The following is a 15,694-nucleotide window of genomic DNA, read 5'->3' as shown; positions in this document are numbered from 1 at the left end:
ATTCAATAATAAATTTATCCCGATTCAAAATTTTAGATTTTAGAAATAGAAATATTTTACATTTATCATTTAGCTAAACTGCATCAATGCATACAATATATTATTCAAAATGCAATTCACATATTTATCATAGTTTTTCCTTGATAATATTTTTCCATCAATAATAAGAATTTCTTATGTAAATATGACCTTTATTTATATTATATTTTTAAATGTATTTAAAAAAAAGATAACATTTTTTAATAACTTATACATACCTATTTTTCCAATGTACTTTCTTATTTTATATTAATTGATCTTTTTCGAATTTCACTTCAATCTGGTGTTTTCAATACCCAAAAAAATGAATTAAGATCGAGAGGAACTTATCTTAAAATCGCTTTATCGCAAGAAGTAATGTGTTTTTATGGCGATGCTTTCTGAACAAAAACGTTTCACACATTGCTAAAATCGCGTACAGACTATATGCAGCAGTCTATACGCAGAGAAAAGGATGTCTGCAATTCGAGCGCAAGCGCATGTCCAACGACCTTGCAATCAATGCCGCGCGCTGTCTATCTCGTGCAGTCTTTAACAGCCACTGTGACCGCAAACATGTCAAGTACGCGCAATGAGAAGGATCCCAACTATCAGCAAGACATTCGATATATATTCAAGCTAAACAATTGGATTCTGGGCTCGATTGGCATATGGCCAGTCTCGATTCAAGGCATCGGACGACACGCGCCCAAGATCGCGATCGCGCTCGGTAATCTCGCGTTAAGTTTCGCCATGGTGCCCTGTGCCTTGCACATCGTATATGACGAGAAGGACATCATCATGAGATTGAAGCTATGCGGCCTTCTAGCATTCTGCCTCACCGCGATGACAAAATATTGCATCCTCGCGATACGTCGCCCTAAGATACTTCGCTGCATCGAATATGTAAAGCATGATTGGTGGCAGGTCGGTATTATTAGTACTTAACAGATGCTAATCGTCTCGAAGTATCGAGAATGGTTTAAATAAAAAAAATCCGTAAGTTAGTGTTATCTCAGTTCTAAAAATTGCTTTTTTAATATTATTTTCATTTCTGACATTGTAGCAACAACTTTGAACATAAAAAACCAGATAATATAATAGCTAGATAATTAAATTGGTAAATAGTGAGTTTTACGCTGATTACTTAATAAGCATTTAACTAATCAATTGCATTTTCTGTTTAGTAGAATTGACTGATCAATTCTACTAAACAGCAAATGCGATTGATTAGTTAAACGTCCATTAAGTAATTGACATTGGTGAAACCGATGATCTCTTATTTATCTAGAGAATTAAAAATTAGTGATAATATTGTGATAGGTAACATTCAGATCTGACCGGGAACTGATGCTGAAGTACGCGACTATCGGTCGCAATCTAACAATAATCGGCGCATCTTTCATGTATACTGCTGGCGTTATTTATTACGGAATTCTGATCCCATTCTTTTCTGAGACCAAAATCAACAATCAAACCATCAGACCACTTGTTTATCCAACTTACAATGAATTTTACCAATTCCAAATTAGTCCTATATACGAAATTGTATATGTGGCTCATTGTATGTGCGGATATACAATATATTCGATAACAGCTGGTGCATGCGGATTGGCTGCTTTGTTTGTCACTCATGCGTGTGGTCAAATCCAAGTGATCATGTCGCGATTGAAAAATCTCTTAAACGACGAAAACTCAAATATTCATCAACGGATCGCTATCATCGTGAAGGATCATGTCCGTATAGTAAGGTAATTTCAGAATATCTATTTCTCACTGAGACAGAAAAATGCTTGTTATTTGTACTATAATTACATTTTATTATAATTATAGTTATTGTTATAACATTAGTAACCATATATATAATTCTAGTAACAAATATATATGTTGGCAACCTAAAACGAGTAAAATTATAACCATAGTAGTTATTATAACCATAAAAAGAATTAAAATTACTATAAAATAATTCGAATTGCAATCTTATAGCCACATTGTTTGAAACATATCCCAAAAAATGACCTATAAGATTATGCTAATTTCAATCATTTTTATGATAATTTCAATCATTTTTATATAATTATACTATTTCAGGTTGTCATATATATACATTTATTACTAGAACTATATATATATATATATATATATATATATATATATAGATAGATAGTTATTAATAGTAATGTTGTAACAGTAACAATCATAATTATAGTAATATGTAAATATAGTTACAAATACCGAACATTTTTTTCTCAGTGCTTAAGAACTCAAGACAGTTCAGTAATACAAAGAAATTAAAAAATATAGCTAAAAATTTTTAATAGTATGTAGTTTATATTATAACTGAAATTTAATAACAATATTATAATAACAAATTAAAACAAGTTATTAAGACTTTATTGTGTAATGTTAACTTAACTAGCATAATTAATTTGACTCAGAAATAATATTACGCATTTGTTTTATCATGTCTAATTTGATTGTTAATTTATATATGAGGCATTCCACATCAAATCGACGGTCTTTGTCATCGACTCGTGCCGATGTTTTTTTACTGATTTTTTAAAATTATTTCTCATATTGACATATGTATTCATTAATTTTTTTAAATGTTTATCCCTATTAATTTCCGAGATATGAATTTCTTTATATTTTCAATTTATTTTATTTCGTAAACCTTTAGTTCAAGTTAATTCTGTTTAAATTATTGATTTAGTTATGTTCTATTTAAATTATTAAAAAACAAAAAATAACGTCTTGAAATTTTCTGTTAGGAAAAAAATATTAAAAAAAACTTTAAGTTCTTGTTTCTACTAAAAAAATTTGATTGATTTTTCAATAATTAAAACAGAACTTATGTTCAACTAAACTTTATAAAATAAAATAAATTGAAAATATTAAGAAATTCATATCTAGGAAATTAATAGAGATAAAAATCTATATAAAAAAAAAACTAAATACATACTTTAATATGAAGAATATATTAAAAAATCAGTAAAAAAAATCGGTAGAGGTCGATAAGCTGTCGATTTGACGTGGAATGTTCCATATATATATAATATTAAAAAATATATATATAATAAAAATAAATGCATATAATAATTAAAAAAATATAATTGTATACTGCTGCACTTCGTTTATACGACTTGATCAACTGTTTACAATTCATTGTATAAAGGATACAGAATGCAACAGGTGGTCTCAATTAACATTCATTTAAAGTTTCAGTAAATGGTGTTGTTACATATCAAAGAATCGACTATAAGCATACATTGTATATTAGCCTACATTCATATATACTGCGTACTTAGACTGCACTGCAGTTTAATGCACAAATATATTTGAGTAGGAATGTCAGGAGTAATACATTCAAGTTTCCTTATAAATTAAAACTTATTACAGATTTTCAGCTGTGGTAGAGGAAGTTTTACAAGAAGTATGTTTAGTGGAATTTACTAGTTCTGTATGCACAATATGTTTACTTGAATACTACTGTATAGTGGTGCGCTAATATGTACTGTATACTTAAAACACCGGATAAAAGATAGTAGCACGAGAAAATTATATTTACTATTTACGATTTAATAGGACTGGAAAGACGACAATAAGCTTAGCTTAGCAACTTATTTTTTGCTCTTCATTTCGTTTTGCTTTAATATATATATATTGTGCTACATTGGCGAGCTTCTTATGGAAAAGGTACGTTTTTCAGATTTTAAAGTTAATCACTGATCATAATCATATGATCGTTTGCGACGATGTTGCAGAGTACTGAAATTGGATCAATGTGTTATATGATCAACTGGTATCAATTATCGCCAAGATCTGTCCGCAATCTTGTACTGATAATTGCTATGTCCAGCCATCCTATAAAACTTAGTGCTGGCAGAATGGCAGATCTGTCATTAACGACTTTTGGAAATGTGAGGCATTAAATACATATCACTTCTAGCTTGCTATGTTCCATTTATCCTTCAGTTTTAAATCAAAAATTCGCACTCATTAAAAAAAAAAGCATTTTTTAATAAGCAATAATATTAATAGCTATACAAGTTTTATATGTACAATTAATATACAATTAATATACAGTTAAATATAACAAATCGTGCACATTAATAAATTAATTATTTTACAGTTGTTGCAGCTAAAGCTAAATGGTTATCAGAATTTATTAGTCACCACTTTTGTTGCAATAAGTATAAAATAGATTATTCAACTATATATACAATATATACTTATTAATTCTACATATAAAACTTTTATCATTTATATAGTTGTGATCATTATGTTTTTTTTCTAAGTGCAACAATTCTACCGAAAAAAATCAATATTGAAGAATTATTTAATGATACGCTCTTAGATATCAGAATCTAACAATAATTTAATTCTTCGAAATTATATAAAGCTAAATTAAAAAATATCATTTTAATATAATTTTTTAGGTACTGAAAACAAGCGTAGCGTATCTGAGCTTCCTACGGACATTAGTCATGTAAATATAATTGCAATTGTATAAAATATATTAAGAAACGTATTTAATTTTATCTAGTTAATCTGTAGAACACATAGAATCTTAATATATATATATATATATATATATACATAAAATAATATTATTTAGAATATTATATCAATATAAGGTACATAAGAGACATTCTTTCCATGTTACCCATATTGTTGAGTCATTCCCGCACAAATTTATAATCTCTTTTTTATTTTTTCAATCCACGCTAATAATTTAAATTTAATAATTAAATAAAGTAGAAAATATTAAACTATGAACAGATGAATCAAATTTTATCAAACCTAGATTTCTCAAATAACGAATTAAAGTCGATTAAAAAAATTCAAATAAAATTGCAGCTTCCTTGATATAGAATCAACATCATTTTGGATATAAAATATATTTTTACGAACACTCCACGATTAATTGTGTGTACACGAACTGCCAGACTTATTGACTCATCAGCATTGAAGAGTGTCTGCAATGTCAGCGCAAGCGCACATCTCCCAACCTTGCAATCAATGCCGCGCGTCGGTCTAGTCTACTCTTCTTGCAGTCTTTAGCAGAATCTGTCACCACAAACATGTCCAGTATACGCGATAAGTCCACCAGATCACATAACTCCAATTATCAGCAAGACATTCAACATATATTCAAATTGATCCACTGGATTATGGGGTCGCTCGGTATTTGGCCAATCGCGATACGAGGCATTGGAAAACACATGTCCAAGATTGCAATCGCGATCTTTAATTTCGCGTTGAGCTTCGCGATAATACCCTGCGCTCTGCATATCATTTATGACCAAAAGGATCTCGACGTAAGGCTGCGCCTAACCGGTCTTCTAGGCTTCTGTGTCACCGTAATGACAAAATACTGCATCTTCGTAATACATCGTCCTAAGATATATCATTGCATCGAATATGTGAAGAACGATTGGTGGCAGGTCGGTATTGCTAATAACATATCGTATTAATGTGGAGTTCGTTACAAGCTGATATTAAAAAAATTATTTAAGTAAAAAAAGAATAAGAACACATAATTAAAGTGATCTTGATTTTTAATTAATTCGATCTTATGATCTATCATTGTTTGAAAAGTAAATGTATTTTGTATTATATAATAATATTGTATAAATCAAAATATACGAATAATTAATCTTTTCTCCATGTTGCACAGCAAAAACTTTAACTTAAAAAAAATTACATTGCGAAATTAATAAATGATGATCTTTCATCTATCTCGATAAATAACAGTTACTAGCAACACTGTGACAGGTGACATTCAAGTCCGATCGCGAACTAATGCTGAAGTACGCTACCACCGGTCACAATCTGACGATAATCGGCGTGTGTTTCACGTACACTGCTGGCCTCATTTATCACTTGATTCTACCGTTCTGTGTTGAGCACAAAATCGACAATCAAACCATCAGACCGCTCGTGTATCCGACCTATAGTAAATTTACTCAATCACAAATTAGTCCTATATACGAAATTGTATATGCTGCTCATTGTATGTGCGGATATACAATACATTCGTTATCAGCTGGTGCGTGCGGATTGGCTGCTTTGTTTGTCACTCATGCGTGTGGCCAAATCCAAGTGATTATGTCGCGAATGGAAAATCTCTTAAACGACAAAAATCCAAACATTCATCAACAAATCGCTATCATCGTGAAGGATCACGTCCGCATAGTAAGGTAATATCTTAGAATATCAACTTCTTACTGAGAAAAAAATGATATTTGTAGTTATAATTACTGCAATAATGATTATTATTGTTATAATATTAGTAATAATAACCATATGAATGGTTCTAGCAACAAATGTATATAAAATAAACATCCCAATGATGGAACATATCCTAGTTTATGAACGATGCAATAAATATTTATAATTATAAAATTCTTTATACATAAGTAGTTACAAAATATATTAATTTTGTCTTATGTCCCATCCTCGTTAACACTAAAAAAAATTCATAAAGGCTATTCACATTTTGTTAGACAATTGTTATCCGTTTATTTTTTCGACCAAGGAGATTAAAATTCCATTTTTATAATGCTAATAATTCTATCACTAACAAACAGAGGATAAAAAATAAATATTTCACCGTATGTAAGATCTGTTTCTAAAAGTTTTCTATTGGTGGCATCAACGATTAATTTGAAAAGAGCCTTATCCATTCCTAACACCTTAAATAAGCTTATAAAAACTAGGTAAAGACTGTCAAGATCCTTTATCAAACCAACATGTGATATACAAAATTTCATATCTGGATGGTGATGTATGTTACATCGGTCAACAAGAAGACACTTACATACGAGAGACTGGTGGGTATGACATTAGAGATTGCTAGCGTAAAATTTGATGTTTCTAAAAGCACATTTTACATAAAAAATAAGTAAAAATATTAATGTTCTAATTACAATGTTCTTATGTTCTTATTAAAATGTAATATATCAATATTAAAAGCTAAAAATAAGCATTTTTTAAATATATTGCTCATAAAAAATTATTTTTATAATTATAACCTTGAACTTTAAAGTCATTTGAAGTCATTTAAAGTCATTTTGTAGTTATAACCCATGATGCAAGTAGTCTACTTGTATGATACAAGTAGTCTACTTGCATCGTGATTATAATCTCATGTCCAGATACCGGGATAGCTTCGTTCAATCATTAGATCAAGTAAATTTTGATCGTTCAAATACTAAACAATAAAACTTTTATATAACTGAACATTTTATTACTTTTTTAAACGATAAAAACAATTCTATAAATTTTAAATAAAAATAAAAAGCTTTTCAATAAAAAAGATATCAGTTTAGATAAATAGAAATACTTAAGGGGATCTTAAAGTCAATATTACCGATTAAATTATATAATTTTTGTAATAAATATCTACTTTTTTTCTCTTTCATAGATTTGAAAATCCTTTTTCAGGATTAAAATATATGCATTATTACGTCTGTGAGATGGAGTTTTTGCCGAGAGCGACAAAAAATTTCAAAATTTATATATTTTTTACCATTTCTTAGTGTAACATGGCGTTTCAAGTTGACAAGTAGTGACAACATTTGCTTGATACGAAAGTTTTGCAATCTGTACTTACGAAACAGTAATATACAAGTAGTTTGTCCGAACAAATAACGAGTTCTTAGAATTACACTTAAACGGTTTATCGCGACGAATTTGTTATACAAAAATTGATACGAATGCGCGACTGCATGTATCATAGGTTGCGTGAGATATTGGTGTAATATATGAAGATATATTGATGCGTTGGGGAAAAACAGCGACTTCTGGTGACATTACTTATTGGTCGGAGTTCGGGCTTTATTATAGGATTGATATTATTTTTACATAATGAAAATATTTATAAGTGGATGAATATATTATATATTCTTAAAATATATTGTTCAACCATTGGAGTTTTAGTTAACAACCTAAAATGAATATAATTATAGTTATTATAAGCATAAAAAGATTGAAATTGTCATAAAAATGATTCAAATTACTATAACTTTATAGTCACATATTTTTTTAAATATATCCCACAACTATAAGATTATAATATAATTTGAATCATTTTTATGATTATAATAATTATAATTTTAATTCCAGCAACAAATGTATATATAATAGTTGATATCTTAGAATAACTATAATTACATTATAATTTAGGCTGTCAACTATTATACATATATACATTCGTTGCTGGAACTATACATATGGTTATTATTAGATTATTACTAATATTATACATAATAATCATAATATGTAATTATAGTCACAAATACCAAACATTTTTCTTTCAGTGCTTAAGAACTCATGACAGTTCAACAATACAAAAAAAATAAAAAATATAGCTAAAAATTAATGGTTTGCAATTTATATTGATTTAACTGTAAATGTTTTAAACAAGTATTTAACAAATTAACACAAGTTATTAAGATTTTCTTATATAACATTAACTTAATTAGCACAATTAATTTGGCTCAAAAATAATGTTACGTGTTCATTTCATTATGTCTAATTTAATTGTGGACTTAAAAAAACAAAATATATGCTGTACTTCGTTCATATGACTTGTTCAACTATTTTTATTTCATTGTATAAAGGATGTAAAGAAAATGCAAGAGGTAGTCTCAATGATCATCCAATATAATAAATGGTTTCAGTAAGTGATGCTGTTACAGTGTCAGTAAATGGTACTGTTACATATCAAAGAATCGACTATAAGCATATATTGTTATATATATATCAATCTGCATTTATACATACTGCATACTTATACTGCACTGCAGTTAAGTGTACAGTTATATTTCAGTAAAAATATTTGAAGTAATACATTCAAGTTTCCTCGTAGTTAAGACGACTTATTGCAGGTTTTCAGCCGTGATAGAGGAAGTTTTACAAGAAGTATGTTTAGTAGAGTTTACTAGTTCTGTATGCATAATATGTCTACTTGAATACTACTGTATAGTGGTGCGCTAATATATACTGTATATTTAAAACAATAGATAAAAGATAACTAATAACGCGAAAAAATTATATTTACTATTAACAATTTAATAGGATTGGAAAGACGACAATAAGATTAGCTTAGCAACTTATTTCTTGCTCTTCATTTCATTCTGTTTCAATGTATACATGTTGTGCTATATTGGCGAGCTTCTTATGGAAAAGGTATGTTTTTCAGATTTTAAAATTAACTGATTATAATCAGATGATCGTTTGCAACCGATGTTGCAGAGCATTGAAATTGGATCAATGTGTTATATGATCAATTGGTATCAATTATCGCCAAGATCTGTTCGCAGTCTTATATTGATAATCGCTATGTCCAGCCATCCTATAAAACTTACAGCTGGTAGAATGGCAAATCTGTCATTAACGACTTTTGGAAATGTGAGGCATTACATACATTTCACTTCTAACTTACTACGTTCTATTTCTCCTTCAGTTTTAAAACCAAAATCGCACTCAGAGGGAAAAAAAGCATTTTTAATAGGCAATTAACAGCTATAAAAATTTTATGTACAATTAATATAATAGGTTAAATATGATAAATTATGTACATTAATAAATGAATTAATTTACACTTATTGCAACTGAAATGGTTACGAGAATTTATCACTACTTACATTTAATTTTCGTTGTAATAACTATAAAGTAGCTTATTCAATTATATACGTATATATACAAGTATATATATAATACTAATTCTGCATAAACAACTTTTATATTTATCACTAATATAGTTGTTACCACTATGTTTTTTTTGAGTGCAACAATCCTACCGAAAAAAATAAATATTGAAGAATTATTTAATGATAGTTTTTTTTTTACAAATCTGATAATAATTTAATTTTTCGAAATTATTAAAAGTTAAATTATAAAAAATGTCATTTTAATATAACTTTTTAGGTATTGAAAACGAGCGTGGCGTATCTGAGCTTCCTGCGGACATTAGCTATGTAAATATGATTGCAATTATATAAAATATATTAAGAAATGTATTTAATTCTATCTAGTTAAGTTTGTAGAGAATCTTAATAAATATATATAAATATATATATATATATATATATATATAAAATAATATTATTTAGAATATTATATCAATATCAGATATCTACATAAGTCACATTTTCTTTCCATGTTATCAGATTGTTGAGTCATCTACGCACAAACAATTTATAATTTTTTATTTAATCCATATTAACAGTTTAAATTTAACAATTAAATAAAACAGAAAATGTTAAACTATGAACAGATGTCCAAATTTTATCAAACCTGATTCCTCAAATAATGATCTAAAATCGATTAGAAAAATTCAAATAGAATGACAAAACTGCAATTTCTCTGATTTGAAATCGACACCATTGTAAACTGTGCTTTATACGATCATTTCCCGATTAATAGTGTGCACATAGACTTACTGACTATCAGTTAGCATTACAAAAAAGTCTGCAATGTCAGCGCAAGCGCACGTCTCGCAACCTTGCGATCAATGCCGCGCGTCCGTTTGGTCTACTCTTCTTGCAGTCTTTGGCAGAATCTGTCACCGCAAACATGTCCAGTATACGCGATAAGTCCGTCAAATCACATAACTACAATTATGAACAAGACATTCGATATATTTTCAAATTGAACCACTGGATTATGGGGTCGCTCGGTATTTGGCCAATCCCGATACGAGGCATTGGAAGACACATGTCCAAGATTGCAATCGCAATATTTAATTTCGCGTTGAGCTTCGCGATAGTACCTTGCACTCTGCATATCATTTATGACCAAAAGGATCTCGACGTAAGGCTGCGCCTAACCGGTCTTCTAGGCTTCTGTCTCACCGTAATGACAAAATACTGCATCTTCGTAATACATCGTCCTAAGATATATCGTTGTATCGAATATGTGAAGAACGATTGGTGGCAGGTCGGTGTTGCTAATAACATATCATATTAATGTGGAGTTCGTTACAAACTGATATTAAAAAAATTATTTAAGTAAAAAAAGAATAAAAACATATGATTGAAGTGATCTTGATTTTTAATTAATCCGATCTTATGATCTATCGTTGATTGAAAAGTAAATATATTTTGTGTATTAAAACATAATAATACATTTGTCCATAAATGTATTTAATATAATAATATTGTATAAATCAAAATATACGAATAATTAATCTTTTCTCCACGTTGCATAGCAAAAACTTTAACTTAAAAAAAATTACATTAAAATTAGTAAATGCTGATCTTTCATCTATCTCGATAAATAACAGTTATTAGCAACACTATGACAGGTGACATTCAAGTCCGATCGCGAACTGATGCTGAAGTACGCTACCACCGGTCGCAATCTGACGATAATCAGCGTATGTTTCATGTACACTGCTGGCATCATTTATCACTTGATTCTACCGTTTTGTGTTGAGCACAAAATCGACAATCAAACCATCAGACCGCTCGTGTATCCGACCTATAGTAAATTTACTCAATCACAAATTAGTCCTATATACGAAATTGTATATGTTGCTCATTGTATGTGCGGATATACAATATATTCGTTAACAGCTGGTGCGTGCGGATTGGCTGCTTTGTTTGTCACTCATGCGTGTGGGCAAATCCAAGTGATTATGTCGCGAATGGAAAATCTCTTAAACGACAAAAACTCAAACATTCATCAACAAATCGCTATCATCGTGAAGGATCACGTCCGCATAGTAAGGTAATATCTTAGAATATCAATTTCTTATTAAGAGAAAAATGATATTTGTAGCTATAATTACTGTAATTATGATTATTATTGGTAGTAATAATAACCATATGAATGGTTCTAGCAACAAATGTATATAAAGTAAACGTCCCAATGGTGGAACATAGTTTATGAATGATGCAATAAATATTTATAATAAATATTTATTATATTCTCTATACATAAGTAATTACAAAATATATTAATTTTGTCTTATGTCCCATCTTCGTTACCATTAAAAAAACTTTATAAAGGCTATTCACATTTTGTTAGACAATTGTTTATTCGTTTATTTTTTCGGCCAAGGAGATTAAAATTCCATTTTTATAATGCTAATAATTCTATCACTAACAGAGGATAAAAAATAAATATTTTACCATATGTAAGATCTGTTTCTGAAAGTTTTCTATTGGTGGCATCAACGATTAATGTGAAAAGAACCTTATCCATTCTTAATACCTTAAATAACCTTATAAAAATTAGATAAAGACCGCCTAGATCCTTTATCAAATCAAGATGTGGTATACAAAATTTCGTGTCTGGTCTGTGATGTATGTTACATCGGTCAACAAGAAGACGCTTACATACGAGAGACTGGTGAGTATGACATTAGGGATTGCTAGCGTAAAATTTGATGTTTCTAAAAGCACATTTTACATAAAAAATAAGAGAAAATATTAATGTTCTAATTACAATGTTCTTATGTTCTTATTAAAATATAATGTATCAATATTAAAAGCAAAAAATAAGCATTTTTTAAATATATTATTCACAAAAAATTATTTTTATAATTATAACCTTTAAAGTCATTTGAAATCATTTGAAGTCATTTTGTAGTTATAATCCATGATGCAAGTAATCTACTTGTATGATGCAAGTAGTTTACTCGCATCATGGTTATAATTTCATGTCCAGACACCGGGACAGCTTTGTTCAATCATTAGACCAAGTAAATTTTGATCGTTCAAATACTAACAATAAAATTTTTACATAATTCAACGTTTTATTACTTTTCTAAACGATAAAACAATTGTATAAATGCTTTTAAATAAAAAAGATATCAATTTAAATAAATAGAAATACTTAACGGGATCCTAAAGTCAATATTACCGATTAAATTATATAATTTTTGTAATAAATATCTACTTTTCTTCTCTTTCACAGATTCAAAAATCCTTTTTCAGGACTAAAGTATATGCATTATTACATCTGTGAGATGGAGTTTTTGCCGAGAGCGACAAAAAATTTCAAAATTTATATATTTTTTACCATTTCTTAGTGTAACATGGCGTTTCAAGTTGACAAGTTGTGACAACATTTGCTTGATACGAAAGTTTTGCAACCTGTACTTACGAAACAGTAATATACAAGTAGTTTGTTCGAACAAATAACAAGTTTTTAGAATTACACTTAAACGGTTTATCGCGACGAATTTGTTATACAAAAATTGATACGAATGCGCGACTGCATGTATCATAGGTTGCGTGAGATATTGGTGTAATATATGAAGATATATTGATGCGTTTGGGAAAAACAGTGACTTCTGGTGACATTACTTATGGTCGGAGTTCGGGCTTTACTATAGGATTGATATTATTTTTACATAATGAAAATATTTATAAGTGGATGTATAATATATATTTATTATATATTCTTAAAATATATTGTTCAACACTTGAAGTTTTAAACAACCTAAAATGAATATAATTATAGTTATTATAATCATAAAAAAGATTGAAATTGTCATAAAAATGATTCAAATTACTATAGTCACATATTTTTTAAATATATCCCACAAAACAACTATAAGATTATAATATAATTTGAATCATTTTTATGATTATAATACTTATAATTTTAATTCCAGCAACAAATGTATATATAATAGTTGACATCTTAGAATAACTATAATTACAATAATTTAGGCTGTCAACTATTATATATACATTCGTTGCTGCAACTATACATATGGTTATTATTAGATTATTACTAATATTATACATAATAATCATAATATGTAATTATAGTCAACAAATACCAAACATTTTTCTTTCAGTGCTTAAGAACTCATGACAGTTCAATAATACAAAAAAAGTAAAAAATATAGCTAAAAATTAATGGTTTGCAATTTATATTGATTTAACTGAAAATATTTTAAACAAGTATTTAACAAATTAATACAAGTTATTAAGATATTCTTGTATAATATTAACTTAATTAGCACAATTAATTTGGCTCAAAAATAATATTACGTGTTCATTTCATTATGTCTAATTTAATTGTGGACTTAAAAAAACAATATATATATAGCATAATGCTGCACTTCGTTCATATGACTTGTTCAACTATTTTTATTTCATTGTATAAATTTTATTCTAATAGAAAATGCAAGAGGTGGTCTCAATGATCATCCAATATAATAAATGGTTTCAGTAAGTGATGCTGTTACAGTGTCAGTAAATGGTACTGTTACATATCAAAGAATCGACTATAAGCATATATTGTTATATATATATCAATCTGCATTTATACATACTGCATACTTATACTGCACTGCAGTTAAGTGTACAGTTATATTTCAGTAAAAATATTTGAAGTAATACATTCAAGTTTCCTCGTAGTTAAGACGACTTATTGCAGGTTTTCAGCCGTGATAGAGGAAGTTTTACAAGAAGTATGTTTAGTAGAGTTTACTAGTTCTGTATGCATAATATGTCTACTTGAATACTACTGTATAGTGGTGCGCTAATATATACTGTATATTTAAAACAATAGATAAAAGATAACTAATAACGCGAAAAAATTATATTTACTATTAACAATTTAATAGGATTGGAAAGACGACAATAAGATTAGCTTAGCAACTTATTTCTTGCTCTTCATTTCATTCTGTTTCAATGTATACATTTTGTGCTACATTGGCGAGCTTCTTATGGAAAAGGTATGTTTTTCAGATTTTAAAATTAACTGATTATAATCAGATGATCGTTTGCAACCGATGTTGCAGAGCATTGAAATTGGATCAATGTGTTATATGATCAATTGGTATCAATTATCGCCAAGATCTGTTCGCAGTCTTATATTGATAATCGCTATGTCCAGCCATCCTATAAAACTTACAGCTGGTAGAATGGCCAATCTATCATTAACGACTTTTGGAAATGTAAGACATTATATACATTTCATTTCTAACTTACTACGTTCTATTTCTCCTTCAGTTTTAAAACAAAAATCGCACTCAGAGGGAAAAAAAGCATTCTTAATAGACAATTAACACCTATAAAAATTTTATGTACAATTAATATAATAGGTTAAATATGATAAATTATGTACATTAATAAATGAATTTATATTTATATTTTACAGTTATTGCAACTGAAATGGTTACGAGAATTTATCACTTCTTACATTTAATTTTTGTTGCAATAACTATAAAATAACTTATTCAGTTATATACATGTATATATAATACTAATTCTCCATAAACAACTTTTATATTTATCACTTATATAGTTGTTAACACTATGTTTTTTTTTATGAGTGCAACAATCCTACCGAAAAAAATCAATATTGAAGAATTATTTAATGATACTTTTGGATATCAAATCTGACAATAACTTAATTTTTTGAAATTATAAAAAGTTAAATTATAAAATGTCATTTTAATATAATTTTTTAGGTATTGAAAACAAGCGTGGCGTATCTGAGCTTCCTGCGGACATTAGCTATGTAAATATGATTACAATTATATAAAATTATATAAAATATTAAGAAATGTATTTAATTCTATCTAGTTAATCTGTAGAATGTAGAAAATCTTAATATATATATATATATATATATATATATATATATAATAATATTATTTAGAATATTATATCAATATCAAATATCTACATAAGTCACATTT

At 28.1% G+C, this 15,694-nt stretch overlaps 3 protein-coding genes and 1 long non-coding RNA gene across 21 annotated transcripts in view; 3 read left to right on the top strand and 1 right to left on the bottom strand.

Moving 5' to 3' along the window:
• Nucleotides 1-15,694, bottom strand: part of LOC147909995 (uncharacterized) — a 200,825-nt gene that overhangs the window by 126,302 nt on the left and 58,829 nt on the right. Inside the window, exon 1 of one of the 11 annotated variants that reach the window (XR_015544935.1) lies at nucleotides 258-344. The exons of the other annotated variants lie outside the window; for them this stretch is intronic. This is a non-coding gene — a long non-coding RNA (uncharacterized LOC147909995). Of the gene's footprint in view, nucleotides 1-257; nucleotides 345-15,694 lie in introns of those variants that run through there. 11 annotated transcript variants of the gene reach the window in all.
• LOC147909998 (odorant receptor 67a-like) lies at nucleotides 461-4,969 on the top strand. Of its 4 annotated transcripts, none has more exons than XM_087405627.1 (7): nucleotides 461-945; nucleotides 1,342-1,769; nucleotides 3,418-3,451; nucleotides 3,604-3,714; nucleotides 3,783-3,938; nucleotides 4,458-4,507; nucleotides 4,879-4,969. In XM_087405627.1, exons 1-7 carry the CDS (start codon nucleotides 466-468, stop codon nucleotides 4,913-4,915), a joined length of 1,296 nt encoding a protein of 431 aa, XP_087261753.1. In that variant the 5' UTR covers nucleotides 461-465; the 3' UTR covers nucleotides 4,916-4,969. The 4 variants fall into 4 exon arrangements, with proteins under 4 accessions (XP_087261753.1, XP_087261750.1, XP_087261752.1 ...); XM_087405624.1 differs by having other exon boundaries at nucleotides 3,418-3,517; XM_087405626.1 differs by lacking the exon at nucleotides 4,879-4,969 and having other exon boundaries at nucleotides 3,418-3,517; nucleotides 4,458-4,602.
• On the top strand, nucleotides 5,087-10,245 carry LOC105146559 (odorant receptor 10). Of its 3 annotated transcripts, XM_087405659.1 has the most exons (7): nucleotides 5,087-5,465; nucleotides 5,797-6,221; nucleotides 8,913-9,012; nucleotides 9,103-9,213; nucleotides 9,280-9,435; nucleotides 9,955-10,004; nucleotides 10,197-10,245. In XM_087405659.1, exons 1-7 carry the CDS (start codon nucleotides 5,103-5,105, stop codon nucleotides 10,228-10,230), a joined length of 1,239 nt encoding a protein of 412 aa, XP_087261785.1. In that variant the 5' UTR covers nucleotides 5,087-5,102; the 3' UTR covers nucleotides 10,231-10,245. The 3 variants fall into 3 exon arrangements, with proteins under 3 accessions (XP_087261785.1, XP_087261786.1, XP_087261784.1); XM_087405660.1 differs by lacking the exon at nucleotides 10,197-10,245 and having other exon boundaries at nucleotides 9,955-10,087; XM_087405658.1 differs by lacking the exons at nucleotides 9,955-10,004; nucleotides 10,197-10,245 and having other exon boundaries at nucleotides 9,280-9,840.
• LOC147909997 (odorant receptor 10-like) lies at nucleotides 10,554-15,517 on the top strand. Of its 3 annotated transcripts, none has more exons than XM_087405655.1 (6): nucleotides 10,554-10,965; nucleotides 11,333-11,757; nucleotides 14,425-14,524; nucleotides 14,615-14,725; nucleotides 14,792-14,947; nucleotides 15,464-15,517. In XM_087405655.1, exons 1-6 carry the CDS (start codon nucleotides 10,603-10,605, stop codon nucleotides 15,515-15,517), a joined length of 1,209 nt encoding a protein of 402 aa, XP_087261781.1. In that variant the 5' UTR covers nucleotides 10,554-10,602. The 3 variants fall into 3 exon arrangements, with proteins under 3 accessions (XP_087261781.1, XP_087261783.1, XP_087261782.1); XM_087405657.1 differs by lacking the exon at nucleotides 15,464-15,517 and having other exon boundaries at nucleotides 10,600-10,965; nucleotides 11,333-11,513; nucleotides 11,604-11,757; nucleotides 14,792-15,222; XM_087405656.1 differs by lacking the exon at nucleotides 15,464-15,517 and having other exon boundaries at nucleotides 10,600-10,965; nucleotides 14,792-15,223.

Source organism: Acromyrmex echinatior, chromosome 4 (assembly GCF_024713525.1).
Source record: "Acromyrmex echinatior isolate Ae372 chromosome 4, ASM2471352v2, whole genome shotgun sequence".
NCBI lineage: Eukaryota > Metazoa > Arthropoda > Insecta > Hymenoptera > Formicidae > Acromyrmex > Acromyrmex echinatior.
The sequence above is the reverse complement of the archived record's forward strand: the minus strand, read 5'-3'. Positions and strand labels throughout refer to the sequence as shown.